The following is a 16,586-nucleotide window of genomic DNA, read 5'->3' on the forward strand; positions in this document are numbered from 1 at the left end:
AGCACCACAGCTCAAAGGCGTCAATTCTCCTTCTATCCTCCCTAGTCATTGTCCAACTCTCTGATGCATAACAAGTGATTGCAAAAACCACCGCCTGTATCAGGCGCACCTTAGTCTCCAGAGAGACACCGTTGCTCTTTAGTACTTTAGAGAGGTCCCTAACCGCAGACTTTCCCATCACAATATGTTTTTTTATTTCCTGGCTACTGGTGCCAAGAGTGTTGAGTAGGCACTTCAAATCCCTAAGTCTCTCTAAGGAAGATGAGTAATGGTTCTAAGACTTGTTTGACTGGGAATCTTAAATAGAGTATGTCTCAAGAGTGACCTTAGTAGAAAATTCCACTGAAAAGTATTAGTAAAAGGTTTGTATTTAGAGTTCTTTTTAACACTCTGGATAAAGCACATTCCATCTTAGATATGTTAGTTTAGAAGTACGTTGCTCCCATCCTGGTGGAGACACCCAGTAAACAAAGAGACTTCAAATATGCTGCTCAGGAGAAAGATTGGCATAAGTAATTTGGATTTGAAAGGCATTTGGATTCCAATTGTCTAACATCTTTCAACAAGAGCATAAAGACGGCGGGGGGTACAGAAGTTAATAAGGAAAGAGAACCACTGTCTTAGTTTCTGTTGTACATAGGCAGCTGTTGTCAGAGCAAACTCAATAACACCTAACAACAGCAATAACGGAAATACCACAGTGGATGGATAGCTTTGAAACAAACCCAGAGATTGAGTCAGTCACTGATTAGAAGACAGAAGTCTCAATCCAAGGCACAACTTCTAGAGGAAATATTTGACCTCTTTCAGCATCTGTTAGAGACCAGCATGAATTATTTTACTGGGTCTAATAGGTTCATGGTGCAGAGACCCTCCGTCCAAAGGGGACACACTGTTCCTGCCCTTCCTTTCTTGGTGGTAGTATGGCCCTCTAATTTCTACTAAATTGTCTCTCCTTTTATATCTTGTAAGGTAAAGGGTAGTGCAGACCATATGCCTGGGGAATGCCCTTGATATCATGGCTATCTATGGTCTGATTGTTGTTGTTAAGTGTCCTCAAGGTCAGCTATGACTCATAGGGTCCTCAAGTCAACTATGACTCGTAAGGACACGATGGATAACAGGTGAAACCTTGCTCTGTCCTGCATCATCCCCATGATTTCTGCCTTGCTCAAGCCCACTGGCGGTCCATCTCATTGTCTTCCTGCCTTTTGCTGACCCTTTACTCTTTCCAATATAATGTCTTTTACCAAGAACTAGCCCCTCTTGACACATGCTATGGGTAGATACGTTTCACCATCCTTGCCTAAAAAGAACTCTGGTTACAATTCTTCCAAGACCAAGAAGGGTATTGTATCCTACCTTAACTACCTACCCTCAGCTCAGGGCTGATGGCAACAGATCACGCCACACCCTGGAGACGGAGGGTGATTACATCACTACACAGCAGCCAAGTTGGCACGTAGTTTGGGATACAGTTCAATCCATGTTAGCTATCAAAGGACATAAAGAAGGACGTTATTAGATGTCGTTGAGTTGAGTACAATCCATAATGACTCTATGAACAACAGATCTGAACCCTGTCCTATCCTTTGCCAGCCTCCCACTTCCTGATGTACTGGAGCCCACTGCAGTCACTGTGTCAGTCCACCTGGGTGAGGGCCTTCTTCTCTTTTGCCAGTCCTCTACCTTTCCAAGCATGATATCTCTTTCCAAGGAATAACCACTCATAGCAACATGGCTGAAGTAGATGAGGCAAAGAAGCTTTATCATCTTTGCCTCCAATCAGCAATCTGGCTGCACTTTCTCTAAGATGTATTTGTTTGTTCTTTTGGCAGTCCATGAAATGTTTATTACATCATGGTTTAAAATTAAAAAAAGCTGTGCATCAGAGTTGTGTTCTCTTTCCATACCTATCCTTTCTGTATGTTGAGAAAATTATTCAAGAAGCTGGACTCTATGAAGAAAAATATGGCATCAAGAAAGAAGTACAAGCTAGTTTTAGTGTCACAACCATCATAATAGTTGTTGTTGTTGTTGTTGTTATGCGCTGTCGAGTCTCTTGCGATTCATAGTGACCCTATTATGTACAACAGCCCAAAACCCTGTTCTATCCTCTGCCAGTCGCACTGCCTCTGACACACCCATCCTGATTACCCCAGTCACTGAATCAATCCACCTCATAGAGGGCCTTTCCCTCCTGCGCTGTCCCTCCACCCTCTCAAGCATGATCTCCCTCTCCAGGGACCTGTCCCTCCTTACAACATGTCCAAAGTATGTCAGATGAAGCCCCAGATTCCTTGCCTCCAAGGAGTAGCCTGGTTTAGCCCTCTCCAAGATGAATCTGTTTTCTTGGCAGTCCATGGTACATTCAATACTCTTTTCCAGCACCACAGCTCAAAGGCATCAACTCTCCTTCTGTCCTCCCTAGTTATTGCCCAACCCTCTGATGCATAACAAGTGAGTGCAAAGACCATGGCCTGTATCAGACGCACCTTAGTCTCCAGAGACACACAGTTGCTCTTGTGTACTTTAGAGAGGTCCCTAACAGCAGACTTTACCATCGCAATACGTTTTTTTTCTTTCCTGGCTGCTGGTGCCAAGAGTGTTGACCGAAGTTGTGCCAAGAAATCTGGAGAACAGCCACTTGGCCAACCGACTAAAGGAGATCTATATTTGTTCCCATTCCAAAGAAGGGTGACCCAACAGAGTGTGGAAACTACAGAACAGTATCATTGATTTCACATGCAAGCAAGATTCTACTGAAGATTATCCATAATAGTTGAGGAGTAGATTTTTTTAAGCCAATCAGCAGTTGCCATCAAATTGATTCTCACTCATATCACCTTCAAATGTTACAAGGTAGAATTATGCTCCACAGAGTGTCCATGACAGTGACCTTCCAGAATGAGATCACAGGTCTGTCTTCTTAGGTGCCTGTAGGTAGGTTCAGGCCCACTAGTCTGTCTTTAAATAGCTGAACCTTTAGCTATTTATGCCACCCACTTAGCAACCCAAAAGTCCAAGGAAAAAATTTATAATAGAGATTAACAACAATAAAAGATTTCATAAAAGATCAAATTATTTAACTCTTCCAATAGATAATAGGTATTAAAACCTAGATAACAGAGAGCTCTGATGGCCTAGTGGTATGAAGCTGCACTGCAATCTCAAAGGCATGCAGTTCAAATCCACCAGTTGCTCTGCAGAACAAAGATGGGCTATCACCTCCTGTGCAGTTTACTGCCTCTAAAAACCCCCTAGAGGATCAGCTCTGATTCGATTCTGACTTGATGGCACATTACAACAGCAATAGATAACGTTATGAATGATAGAGAAGGTTGTCCAGCAGCTTTTCAGAGTTTGTAAATCACATGGGAGGAGAGTGCCCATCGTTTTCTTATGGAGCAGCTGGTAGATTAAAACTATGTGGCTTACTGGAAAACATTTGCACTGCCAGCCTAAAGCCCAAGTTCAAATCCTCCGGTTTCTCCCTGCTGCATCTGAAAACTCCCTGGAGGGTCAGCTATGGGTCAGTTCCAACTCAAAGATACATAGCAACCATAGTTAATTTTCTTATGGATATAATGACAAAGTTAACAAACTAATTTTTCTTTAAAACTAATTTTTTTAAAGCTTCATGTGGTTTTGAGTACTCAATCTACCTACTAGTGCTTTGATACAGAGTTCCTTCCTTCACAGTTCAGCCATATAGCCATATGGGGAAGCATTGCACTCTGGGTGGTGTTTTTCGGAATCTACTCATCTCTATGGCCTGCTATTCCTATGGCCCCTGATATGTCTGGAGAGGTAAGATTTCTACACTAATAATTCATGTTCCAACACACACACACACACATCCTTCAAAATCATTACTCAGTAATGAATATGTGGCCTGATCTTCCATTTTGTTACTTTACATTAAAATCATGTCTGACCATTTAAAAACTGTAAAGTCCACCACTGAGAGCGGTAAATCTTGACAGACTGTTTTCAGTGGGATCATTTTGCTTAAGTCTTACTTACCCTTTCATAAACATCACAGGAACACTAGAATATGAATGCAAGGAACTTGAATCATGTAAAAAATATCTGCACAAAGTGTGTCATTTTAAAATTAGACCATAAATCTACCAATGTATTTTGGATCAGAGATTGGGGGGAAATGGTGAGTAAGTGTGCCTATGCAGTCCCTTGTTGCCTCTATTATCTCTTACTCAAATGAAAAGTCTACTGTGAGTGCACTTTTAGCGTTGTCTTAATGGCATCACTGTGGTTTTCATTTTGCAAGAGTTCGGGCATCTGACTCTGAAGCCTTATCATAGTCTATTTCCAATGCTGTACTTTGGTTTCTTGTTACCGTGGTAGGAATTGAGTTATTAGGTGTTCATAGGGGAGTGTCACAAGATCGCCTTTCTTTCAGAAGAGGTTCCAGCAGTAGGAGGGTTTATGATTTCAATGGCAGGAAATTTGACATAAAATGTATAAAAGAAAATGTGGAAAACATTTCAGGATTTCCTGTGACCTCACAGTAACTTGCAAATCAAGGTAACGTGAGCTCCATTCCTGCGCGTCCTTCCACCGCAGTCACGGGAAGCCTTGCCCAGTGGTCTCCGTGTATTTGCTGCCCCGAAGTACTGCCTGAGTACCTTTCACTTTTGACAGTCTGCTTTATAGATCATTTTCATGAAATTTTATCTGACAGCATCCTGCTTTTTATAAATTAGCAGAATGCAGACACGTTAAGAAACTTTTTTTCTCTCTTTTTTTTTTTTGCGGTTAAATTTATTAGAGGCGTTCTATACTATTACAGCAAAACCAGACATATCAAGCAGTGTGTATTTCCTTCCACCAAAGTGAAGGCTTCTTTTGAAATATATACTGCAAACCCTAGAAAATGGATAGCCTGCGTTTGGAGGAGTACCAGGAGGAAGCTGTGAATGCATCTCCTTCTCCTCTTCATTTCTGAGTCCTCTTACCTGGGGGGTGGGGAACAAAAACACAAACTGGGTATCTGATGACACCATCGGGAAGATCTAGTTCTGCTCTTCATTTTTACTTGACATATTCTACTTGATCGGGACTGTTTTTCCTGAAAGTCAGTTCTAACTTAATATCTTTTTCACCAAACCTAATGATTTATCTCATTCATTTATGTTTATTTTACCTTAAAAATGGCTAACAAATGATTCTGAGGCCCAGGTCTTTTAAGTGACTATGGCTGATCGCTTTGATGACAAGAGTTGAGTTTTTGACCCCCTACCTTCAGGACAAGTGTGAAGTTTGACTGGCTTTTTGCCAGCCAAATATAATCCTGCCCGTGCCTATAGATTTCTCAGTATTACCCAAACGCAAAGCTTAATATCATCTCTTGAGACTTGTGGTGATGTTGTGTTTAATTCAAAGTGAAATGAATGTCATTACTCCATCATATTTCTGTTCACATCATATACAGTGTGACGTGCTAACAGGAGATTCTTTTTCTTCTTGTTTTATTACTACCAGTATATTGAATATAGTGTTTCAATAACTGGGGTGCCATTTAAAATAGAAAAAATGCTGACTAATTCAATTATAGACTGTACTAACTTGTCCAAAATGTAGATCCGTGTCATTTATGCAAAGAAGGTATCTTAAATATATGTAGTACTTTAGTACTTGCTAAGTTTATGTGTATATGTGTATGTGTGTTTATGTATGTTGTTGTTGTATGCCATCGAGTTGGAATTGAACCATACCTCACCTTCCAGCGGGTTTTCAGAGGCAGTTAATCGCACAGGAGGAGATTGCCCATCCTTCTCCCATGGAGTAGCCGGTGGCCTTGAACTGCATGCTTTTAGGATTGCAGCGCAACTTCTTGCCACCAGGCTACCAGAACTCCCTGTGTATATGTGTATGCAACTATATATACAAGAGTAATGATGTTTCAGGGAGCTCTATTTCAGGGCTTAAGGAGTTGCACTATAAACTCAAGCAGGCAGTTCAAATCCATCAGCTGCTTCAAGGGAAAAGATGGACAGGCAGTCTCCTCCCATACAATTTACAGCCTCTGAAAACCTTCTGAAGGGTCAGCTATGAGTTGGTTCCAACTTGAAGGCACATAACACCAAGCAACACCAGTGCCAGTTCAGTGGTAGGATTCATCATTTCGAATGCAGGAGACACAAGTTCAGTTCCTAGTCATTACCCTTCATGTAAAACCCACCCATCTATCACTGAGAGGGAATTGCATGTTGCTCAGATGCTGCCTAAGCTGAAAGGCCTGGTCATCTAAAAATCAGCCAGTAGGAACCATTTAGATCATAGTGGTCTGAGAAGGATGGTGCAGGATCAGGTAGACTTTTGTTAATTGTGCACAGGTTTTGCCACAAGTTCACGAGCTAACCTAATGACAGCTAATTAACAATTTGCACGTGTCTGTGTTTTTGTATATGTATCTGTGTCTGTGTGATGGGAACCTCACAACAACTTCAAAGAATAAAACAGGAAAACCACTCAAATTTTCAAGGATGTATAGTCTCGGTTCTGTTTCCTGGCTAACAGGTTCCCTAAAAGGTAGCTATGCTCAGTGCTTGTACACTTTTGTTTTAGTAGCATAGCCCATGGGGAGTTGCACATGATTAACCCAAAGCCTGAGCCTTTCTCACAGTTCAGATCTTCCAGCTGCTCCTAAAAAAAAAAGAAAGGGGAAACTCGTCTCTTGCAATTTATGGTCTCCGAAACCCAGTGAAGGGTCAGCGTGGTTCATTTCATTTCAGTTGGAACAAAAGTTGGTTCTGATTGAACCACAAAGAGTGTGTACTCTGTTATATTAAAATTTGGCTATCTCTGTTATAGTAAAATGTAGTTAGTTTTGGACTCCTGTCATGGCAATAATACCTAATCATATATACCTTTTAGACAGTTCTCTCTCTCATCTGTTTCAATGCAGTATACATAATTTATCCCATCTTTCTCAGTCTCCCCCCCCCAAACCTGATGTCAGTCCTGCTTTACAAAAGTGGCACCATGCAGTATTTGTCCTTTTGTGACTGAGATATTTCACTCAGCATAATGTCCTCCAGGGTCACCCATTTTTAATATTTCATGAGTTCCTTGTTTTTCAAGGGTAGTATTCCATTGTGTGAATATACCACAGTTTCTCTATTTATTTATTCATTTGTTAATGGGCACTTAGGTTGTTTCCACCTCTTTGCTATTGTGAACAAAGACTGCACAGTGGAGTGGACTTAGAGGGAGGGATTGTATAACAATGAAAGAATTTTTCTTTTACTTTTCAAAGAGAAGAATGAAGTGGAGGGGAGGGGTGGGCAGGGAGAAAAGTACAACAATGAATGGAAATCCAAAATCACTGTAAATTTTCATTTAAATTAATAATAATATTTTTTTTAAAAATATAGCTTTAACAAAAATTGACTCCCTCCACTTTTCTAAGCTTAAACCTATATATACTTCAGTGAGGATGACAGTTGGTTTCTTTATCAGTATGTATACATGAAAAAATACCTGTGTTTACCAATATTTCTGTCTGCATGTCTGTATGTAAAACTGGCCTACCCTCTAGAATACAGTGTACTTACTCGCCTGCCCACCTGTGTACACAGACACTGTCTTTGAATCAGTTCAGCTCAGTGACCTCCCGTCATGTTTCCAAGGTTGAAATGCATAAAAGGAGGAGACGCCCCTCTCTTACTGTTTAATAGAAAATCTAAGTATGAGCAGCATGAAAATTCCGTGTAAATTACTCTTTCGTGGTAGTTATGTGCCGTCAGGTTGGTACTGACTCATGGCTAACCCTTTAGTGGGTTTTCAGAGGCTGTGCATCACACAGGAGAACCTTATTTATCTTTCTCTCATGTTCGAACTACCTGCCTCTTGGTTGGCAATGTAACTTCTTAACAGCTAGGCCACCAGAGTCCTCAGTAGTTCCACTGGCAGTTTGTGTATGTGTGAACCAGCTTGTAGACTCATCATTAAGTTTTCAGAGGTAGTAAAGGAGGAAATTGCCCATCAATTCTCCCACCAAGAGACTTGTGGATTTGAATCATGTTTCTAAGCTCTCAGTGCAACTCCTTACCACTAAGCCACCAGAGCTTCCTTAAGTTACACTAGAAGATACATAAATATTAATGTTCTCTGATTTTGATATGTTTTATATAATCAACATAATGAAACACAACTCAGGGTAATCTCCAAAACCCAAGATTGCCCTATAACTCCTACTGTATAAGTAGCTTTCTCTCATCACCATTAATTATCTTGGGACTTGTCTAAAAAAATCACATCTCTTGGATCCAAGGAATTTCTCTCTTGTGTAGCTTGGAAAGTAATTCTATCAAAATAAAATTATAAGTAGATTTGTGTGTCTCTGTGTGTGTGTTTATAATCTGGCTGTCTAAAAGTTTACCAGGGGCCTCCAAATACGGAACACTGTGAATAGAGTTGGCATTAACAGCCTGCAGGTAGCAGCCCTGATCCCCTCTGCTGGTTCAGGTGGTGGGTGGAGAGTGGAGCACAGAGTCCTGTTGAAAAGCATTGACAAGATGAAGCAGTTTTTCAAAATGATAATGAACTCTGTGGGGAAATAACACCAAAAAAACTAATGTATATAGAACCCCTACCATATGCCAGACATGACTCATAAGTTATTTTCCTCTATTTGGTCAGCCAGTTCAGTACCTGTATGTCGAGTGTGCCAGGCACCACTGTTGACACAAGAGAGGAGAAGAAACAGGAATTTCTACCTCCCCAACTGGTTTTTCTGATTGACAGAGATAGACAATGAAATCGCTTCAATAGGTGGACAAATAGAAATGTTATAGAGAGAAATACAAGTACTCAAAATGCTATGGAGATAGAAGCACTACAGAGAGGTATCCAGCAGCCCTGTGGAGCAGAAGCCTGTTTCCAGCCATGTTTCTGTAAGCACTGTAGACTTTACTTCCAGTCAAGTGAAAAGCCACTGGAGGCAGTTGAGGGTGAAGCACCATGGTTTTCACAGCAGATTGTTGAACTGAAAAACCACTTGTGGAGGCTACTAAACTAGATCGGATGAGCAGTAATGTTGACTTAGAGTAGTGGCCTTGAGGGAAGGTGGTCCCACTCTGAAAGTGTTTTAAAGGTAGAGCCAGTAAGATTATGGACAGTGAACAGGAGTGGAGGCAGACTCCACTGGTTGATGTGAAGATATACAACAGCAGAGCCAATGCTGGATTCGTTTAACTAGTCTTTCCTTGCTGTTCAGTAACACTGGTGGCACTTACAGAACCTTTGTACACCCTATAAGGAGCTCTGGTGATGTAGTGTGTAATGTACCAAGCTCGTAACCGGAAGATCAGTGGTTCTAATCCACCAGCTGCTCCACAAGAGAAAGATGAGCAGATATACTCAAAAAAGATTTAGCCTTGGAAACTCAATGAATGGTTGTCATGAGTCAGAAATTAGTTTAGGTTTTAAGTTTATGTGCTGTGAGTTGTTGTTCAATTCCTGTGCTGGAGATTCTCTTGTATCTCTCGACTCTGCTCTCCCCAAAGCGTCTTAACTGTTTAAAGGGCACAGATTATTGTGCTCTAGTTAACAGGATCTCAGGGTGCAAATTATATACAAATTAGGCATCTTACAGGTACAGGGCTTTGCTTCTATATTCAGCTTGATGCAGATTCACACATAAATCAGGATTTTATTTTCCTTTCCAGTTTACGTTCCTGTTTAAATGTTGCAGGATCCTCTGAAGAAAAAGCCTTTTTTTCCCAGTGTTGTATAAGAACATCTTTGCTCACTAAGAGGGAGGGACCATTCATGGTGTACCTTCTTAGGATGCCAAGGCACTGTGTTGGATGCCAGGCAATCTTCGTTCTTTTTCGTTAACAGACATAAACCATTGTGAGATGCAAAGTTGTAGCAGATGACCCAGAGAATAATACATCTTTGCTGTTTGTCCAACCCGTTACCTATCCTTGAGCTTCTGAGGAAGGTGCCCTGGTGGTTAAAACATTCATCTGCTAGCCAAATGGTGGATAATTCTAACCCACAGACAACTTCTTGGGTGAATTATGTGGCAGATTGTTTCTATACAGATTTACCGCCTTTAAAACCTTTGGGGAATGTTCTCTGTGAATCATTGAGTTCAATGGTGGGTGGTGGGTTTGGTTGGAGTGGGCATATCTTATGAATCCTCTTTTTGGAGCACATTGCTCTGTCTTACTCCCTGCTGGGACTATGAAGAAGAATATCAGTCAGGATCAGAGGCAGACTCACCAACAGCCTACCTTATGCAGATAACACAACCTTGCATTCTGAAGGACTTGGAAATGCTGCGGAAGATCACTATGAATGGCATCTCAGCATCAAAAAGACAAAAAAATACCAGACCAATAAGCACCATCATGATCAATGGATAAAATATTGAAACTGTCAACAATTTCCTCTTACTTGGATCCACAATCACAATCCCTTGGTTCCAGGAGGCAGGAAACGTATTGCATTGGGCCACTGTCAAGGACCTCTCCAAAATACCGAGGAGCAATGGTGTTAGTTTGAAGACTAAGGTGCACCTGTCTCAGGTGGTCTGTTCAAATCACTTGCTGTGCGTCTGAGAGCTGGACAGTGACTAAAGAGAACAGAAGGAGAATTGATGCATTTAAGTTGTAGTGTTAAAGAAGAGTGCTGACTATCCCATGGACTGCCAACAGAACAAACAGACTTGGAGACCAAAGGTGGATGGCTCTAACAGAGTCATCAGCTTCCTGGGCTCAAGTTGTGTCAGTCTATTTGCATAAATATTTACAGCCTTCAGAACCCTATGGGAAAGTTCTGCTCTGCCTCCTAGGGTTGCTGTCAGTCAGAACCAACTCAAAGGTAATGGGTTAGGTTTAGGTGGGCACATCTGAAGAATCACCCCTTTGGGGTCCATTGCTGTACCTTACTCCCAGGCAGGAACTCTTTCTTTTCTTCTTCCAACCGTCTTCCTTGAATCCCATGCATGTCCTTAATTCCTCTGCTCTTTCCTGGGGTATTTCTGGCCACATATGTGACTATCAGGGAACGAATGCCCAGATATTTAATTCCCCCTTTACAAGTCCCACCTAATTCCCTCATCTGTTTCAATGCAGTATATTGAAAGAGATGTGGGAGAGAACTGTTTAAAAGGGGGTCTATGATTAGGTATTACTGTCATGACAGGAGTCCAGAATGAAGGCTGCACAGTGGAGTGGACTTTGGGGGGAGGGATTGTATAACAATGAAAGAATTTTTCTTTTACTTTTCAAAGAGAAAGCGAATTAGGGGGATCAGGGAGAAAAGTGCAACAGTGAATGAATGGAAACTCTAAAATAAATCTTTAAAAAGAGGGTGGAAAAGGAAACAATAAAAACAAAACACCAAACCACAAGTCCCACCTAATTCCTTCAAGCCTCAGCCCCATTTAACAGAAAGAAACTCCGTCTCCCCATCTCTTCTTAATAGCAGTACCTCATTTTTTCAAACTATTAGAGCCTTACTTATCCCACATCACCAGAGCAATGACATTTTCTTAGAGATATAATGAAGCCTCATTTACTGAGAGGTGGGGTTACTTTGTGTTTCAAATACTTAATATGCCAGCTGCTAACTAAAAAGTGGGAGTCCATCCAGAGTCCCCTTGAAAGAGCTGGTGAGGACCTGAAAATCAGCCATTGACCATGCTGGAGAGTACAGTGGTGCCCTGGCACCAGTGAGATCATCTTAACCTGCGGTTGACTTTATGGCAACTGGTTTTCGTCTTATTTTTACATATATGCAAGAGATCACAAGCCATGGTATTTTTTAGTTGCTTCCTGTTCATCTGAAAGATGGACTGTGATAAAAGAAGACTGAGAACGAATCGATGCCGTTGAACTGTGGTGTTGGTGAAGAGTAGTGAGTATCCCATGGACTATCTAAAGAACAAGCAAGCATATTTTGGAGTAGGCGCAACCAGGGTGCTGCTTCGAGGCAAGGATGGCGAAGCTTTGTCTCACATACTCTGGGCATGTTATCAGGAGGGACCAGTTCTCCAAAAAAGACATCCTTCTGGGAAAGATAGGCGGTGACAGAAAGATGTTTTCAGAAAGATAGAAAGGGAGACCTTCCATGAGATGAATTGACACAGTGTCTGCAACAATGCACTTGACCATGGTAGAAAATGTGGAGAAGATGGAGTAAAAATACATGGCAAAGTTGCTTTCCATTGTTCATAGGGTCTTTCTGAGTCATAGTGGACTTGAGGGCCCCTAACAATAGCAGTACTCAGAAACTCTGAGGCGTTATTCCACATTTCATGGAGAATGGCTAAGTAACTTTCTCAAGGTCACATAGCAAATACATGAGCTTCTCATTGTGCTCAGAATCAGCTCTTAACCCCATGTATGTTCCTGTCCAGTCCCTTCATAATTCTGTCTCACTTTTTATTTCCTTCTGCTTTTTTTTCTCCAGCCATACCCACTTAAAGATTTAGAGGTCTTTGGGTGCCAGTGGCCCCAAAGTATATATTCTTCCATCTGGTTGATAAAGTAACAAATTTGTTTCCTGCTCATGAGATTTCCATCTTCAGCTGCACTCGGCTGCCTTTATCACTGATCGGGGTGATTTTCACACCAGGAAGTCGTGATTTCCCCATGCATCAGCACATTCTGTGGGCCTGCCCTTCCCAGACAGCCGTTCCCAAACATCTCTGACTTTGTGCATACTTGAGTTCCTCGACCCACAGCCAGAGCTGTTCTTGGTTGGTGGGCAGGGTGTTCCCATTTGGGAAACATGCCTCCCTCCGGTTTTGTGCTTGGTTTCCATTACTGTGACTCTACATCTCTGCCCATAATAATGCCTCCAATGAGAATGATTAACAAGTACCCCAGTACCACAAGCTACTGAAATGTTGGACCATTGAAAAGGGAATTATGACATGGCCTGGAGAGAGATAAAAATGGGAGACTGTCCATGACAATTTGAAAATGCAGTGCTGAGAAATTATTTAGGACAGAGAAAATTGTGTGACAGGTTTGGCTGTGGCTTTAAATATGTCGCTGTCCTCCACTCCTCTCACAAATATGGTTGTGATTTAAGAGGAGAACATTCCCCCCCCCCCCCCCCCCCAGGCCTGACTTGTATTTTTTCACACCAGTACAACAATTTATGGGGCAAGGTAGGCCCTGGGGAGAAGTGCTATGTTATATAAACATATGCTGTCCTGTTTTTCCAACTTGTCTACATGATGGTACTGCACTTTTTTTTTTTATTTTTTTTCCATTTTCCAGAAGTAACTTTTGTAGTCAATGTGATTAGTAAGCCAGATCTTAAAAAGAAAAAAAACAAACAAATAAAATATAAAATCACATTGCATCAAGGATTATTTCATATCATATTCTGGTATTAGTACCAGAATCTTAGTATGGGGGGGAGGGGGGGTGTTTAAATTTCACATGCCTGCGCACAGGAGAGTCCTCCCGAGCACCATCTGTTTTTGCTCTCCCTGGCCTGTGGGATCCATAAAACTACTGAAGGAAATTGAAGTTAAGAAGCAAGCATGTGTTTTACAGAATTTCAGATCTCTTGATTGAGGTTTGTAGAGTCTCTCTGAAAAACAATAAAAATCTTTGTTGAACTCTTTGGTGTCACCCCCGGCAGGAAAGGTATTAATAAACGACACTGGCAGTATGATTTTCCTCAATTGTGCTATTGCCTGTTTTATCCAGCATAATAGATTGCTTCTCGTTGGAGGCATTTCCTGGTTCAAATAGTCCTGATTCATCTATCAGCTTTTAATTACCTAGAGAGTGTGTTATAATTTATTGCTCACAGAATCAGCCTTGTTGATGGGGTGGGACAGGGCTGTGAGGTGACGGCCATCAGTCCGAGATTACTCCATTGAGCCAAGCAGCCTGGAGGGAGCAACTGCCCTAAACTCTGTCAGATGTTCTTCAATGAGCTAATGGTTGAGTCTGTCTTGGAACACATGCTGTTGGTTGCAGTTCTCATGCCCCTGACTGTAAATGAGGCAGTTGCCCTTCCCAGTTCCTGAGGCAGCTCAGTGAGTGTGTAAGCACATCTGAGCCCGTTTTGTCGAGAAGAGCATTATAGAAACACTGAGGAGGCGAAACACATGTAACGTCAATGCAGTCATGACTTAGAACATTTGCACGCCCTTCAAAGTTAGAATATGTAAAATACAATGCATATGAAACACTGTGTAAATGAGTGAAACACAATGCTTGTGAATTATATTCAAACCAACTTAAAAAATATACAACAAAAAGAAACTTCTCGGAGCTCTGGTGGCCTAGTGGCAAGAAGCTACATTGCAATTCCAGAAGTACACAGTTTGCATCCACCAGATGCTCTGCTGGAGAATAAGGGTCAATCTCCTGTACCAGTCAGATCTGATTTGATGGTACACACAAAAAATAAGAAAATAAAATAATTTTTTTCAATAAAAAGAGACCTCTCTCTGGTATTATTGAAAGAATTGGCATTGGGGTTTTTAAAAAAAATGTGATTTTTGGATTTCCATTCATTGTTGCATATTTTCCTCCCTCTCCCTCCCTTCCCCCTCCCGCAGTCTACTTTGCAAAGCTTTCTTAGGCACAGAATCTACTGAGCAAATGCCTATTAAAAGGTCCATGGTTCAAACCCTCCTGTAGTCTGTGGAAGTCTTGGCTGTCTGTTCCAATAAAAATCACAGTCTGAGTAACCATGCAGGGCAGTTCTTTCCGGTCTTTTAGGGAGGGGCCGCAGTAAGTCCGAATCATCTTGATGGCACACAGCAACAGTAATGTGCGTCAGGCTCTGCGCTGGACGTTAAGGATGTGGAGATGATAGAATTGACTCATGCCCTTAGACTCTTATTGTTAATGATGGAATGTTGATAGCATATATGTGAGAGATGCTGTGCAAGTCCAACAGCAAAGCGTGGGAAACAAGGCTTGCTCTTCGTGTGTCTTATTAGTAATGTGTTTCCCTTGAGTCCAGTGCGACAGCCTGTGTGTCTCAGAGGAGAGGTGCGCATCATAGATTTTTTTTCCCCCGTGGTTGATTTTTCAGAAGTAGACCGACAGGCCTTTCTTAGGAGATGACTCTTGGTAGACACAAATCACCCCATGAGTGATGAACTTTTAGCATGTAGCTCTTGTGTGCCGTCAAGTCGCCTTTCAAAACTATCAGTAGTTCCTAAAAAAAAATCTGCAAGAATGATGTAATAAGTGGAAAGAAAAACAGCCCTAAGATAATGTAAATTATCTTATACAACTTGATCTATAACATCATTTTATTTTAAAATTGTATTTGACATATTTTTAAAGCTTTATTACTAATTCAGTCCTTATTTTTCTTTTTACTTTTATGGTTTTTTGGGGTTTTTTTAAATAGCACAGTAGAGGAGATTAAAATAAAACAACAAAACAAATTCTGTTCTTAATTATTTTTACTATTCTAGGAACTATATTCTTAGAAAATAAAGTCTCAGAACCACACGCATCCTACTGCTCTTGACGCCTTTTTCGAAAGGCTTTTTTGAGGGTCCCATTCCCAGTGTATATTGGTAAATAGTCATATTTTCAGTCTTGTGGCAATAACTTCTGATTTATCTAGATCCCAGCTCACTCACTCTTTTCCATTTCTTCTGAAAATGTTCTCATCATGTCTTTTCTTCTTACCCCTTTTGTTAGAAGGCAGAGAAACAGGGTTTATTTCTACATGATATTACAATTAACTGTTGGTGCTGAGACCCCACTGGCTTATCATATTAAGATGATTGTCCCTTCTGCAACCCCTCAGCAGCCCCCTACATCCCCTCTAGAAATGTTCAAGGGGAAAAAAAGTGAATGCATGCTGTAACAGTTGTTATCTAATTAGCATATTTTTAAAGATATTCTTTCTTTGGGATCATTTGCACATTTTCTACAGTTTTTGTTTATTTGTTTGGGCTAATAATCCAAGCCAGGAGTTGTCATTGTCTCAGTAATCAAGAGCTTCTGGAAGTAATTGCAAACATACTGGGGCTTCTTCAAAACACCCTTGTCCTTCATTCTTTTCTGGATGTTCTAGCCTGTCTGTGTGTATGAAGAAAGCAGTGATTCATCCTATCTTAAGTGCCCAAGTCTCACCACAGGACCAAATAGGCAATGCCATGCTAGATGGAGAACAGATTGAAATTGTCAACAATTTCATCTTTCTTGGATGCATAGTCAGCACCCTTGGTACCAGCAATCAGGAAACCAAGAGATGTATAGCAGTGAGAAAGTGTGCTGTTAGGGATCTCTCCAAAGACCTGGAAAGTAATGATGTCAGTTAAAGACTGATGCACACCTAATTAAAGCCACAGTCTTGGCATTCACCTGTTATGCATTTGAGAGCTGGGCGGTGAATAAAGATGACGGAGCGTCAACTGATTTGAGTTGTGCTGTTGGAGAAGAGTACTGAATAACTGAAAATCCATCCCACTGTCTGCCAAAAAAAACAAACAAACAAATATGTCTTGGAGAAAGTGCAATCAGAATGTTCCTTGGAGGCAGAAATGATGAAGCTTTGTCTCACTGTTTTGTATGTGTTGTTGTGGTTAGGTGCCGTTGAGTCAAGTA

At 41.2% G+C, this 16,586-nt stretch overlaps 1 protein-coding gene across 1 annotated transcript in view; it reads left to right on the top strand.

Moving 5' to 3' along the window:
• The window catches only part of ATP8A1 (ATPase, aminophospholipid transporter (APLT), class I, type 8A, member 1), a 375,206-nt gene that overhangs the window by 325,023 nt on the left and 33,597 nt on the right, over positions 1–16,586 (top strand). The window contains exon 32 of the mRNA XM_006898188.1: positions 3,703–3,810. Coding sequence (XP_006898250.1) covers positions 3,703–3,810 — 108 coding nt within the window. The remainder of the gene's footprint in view (positions 1–3,702; positions 3,811–16,586) is intronic.

The sequence above is a fragment of the Elephantulus edwardii genome, unplaced genomic scaffold, assembly GCF_000299155.1.
Source record: "Elephantulus edwardii isolate Elephantulus edwardi_28Jun2011 unplaced genomic scaffold, EleEdw1.0 scaffold00222, whole genome shotgun sequence".
Taxonomy (NCBI): Eukaryota; Metazoa; Chordata; class Mammalia; order Macroscelidea; family Macroscelididae; genus Elephantulus; species Elephantulus edwardii.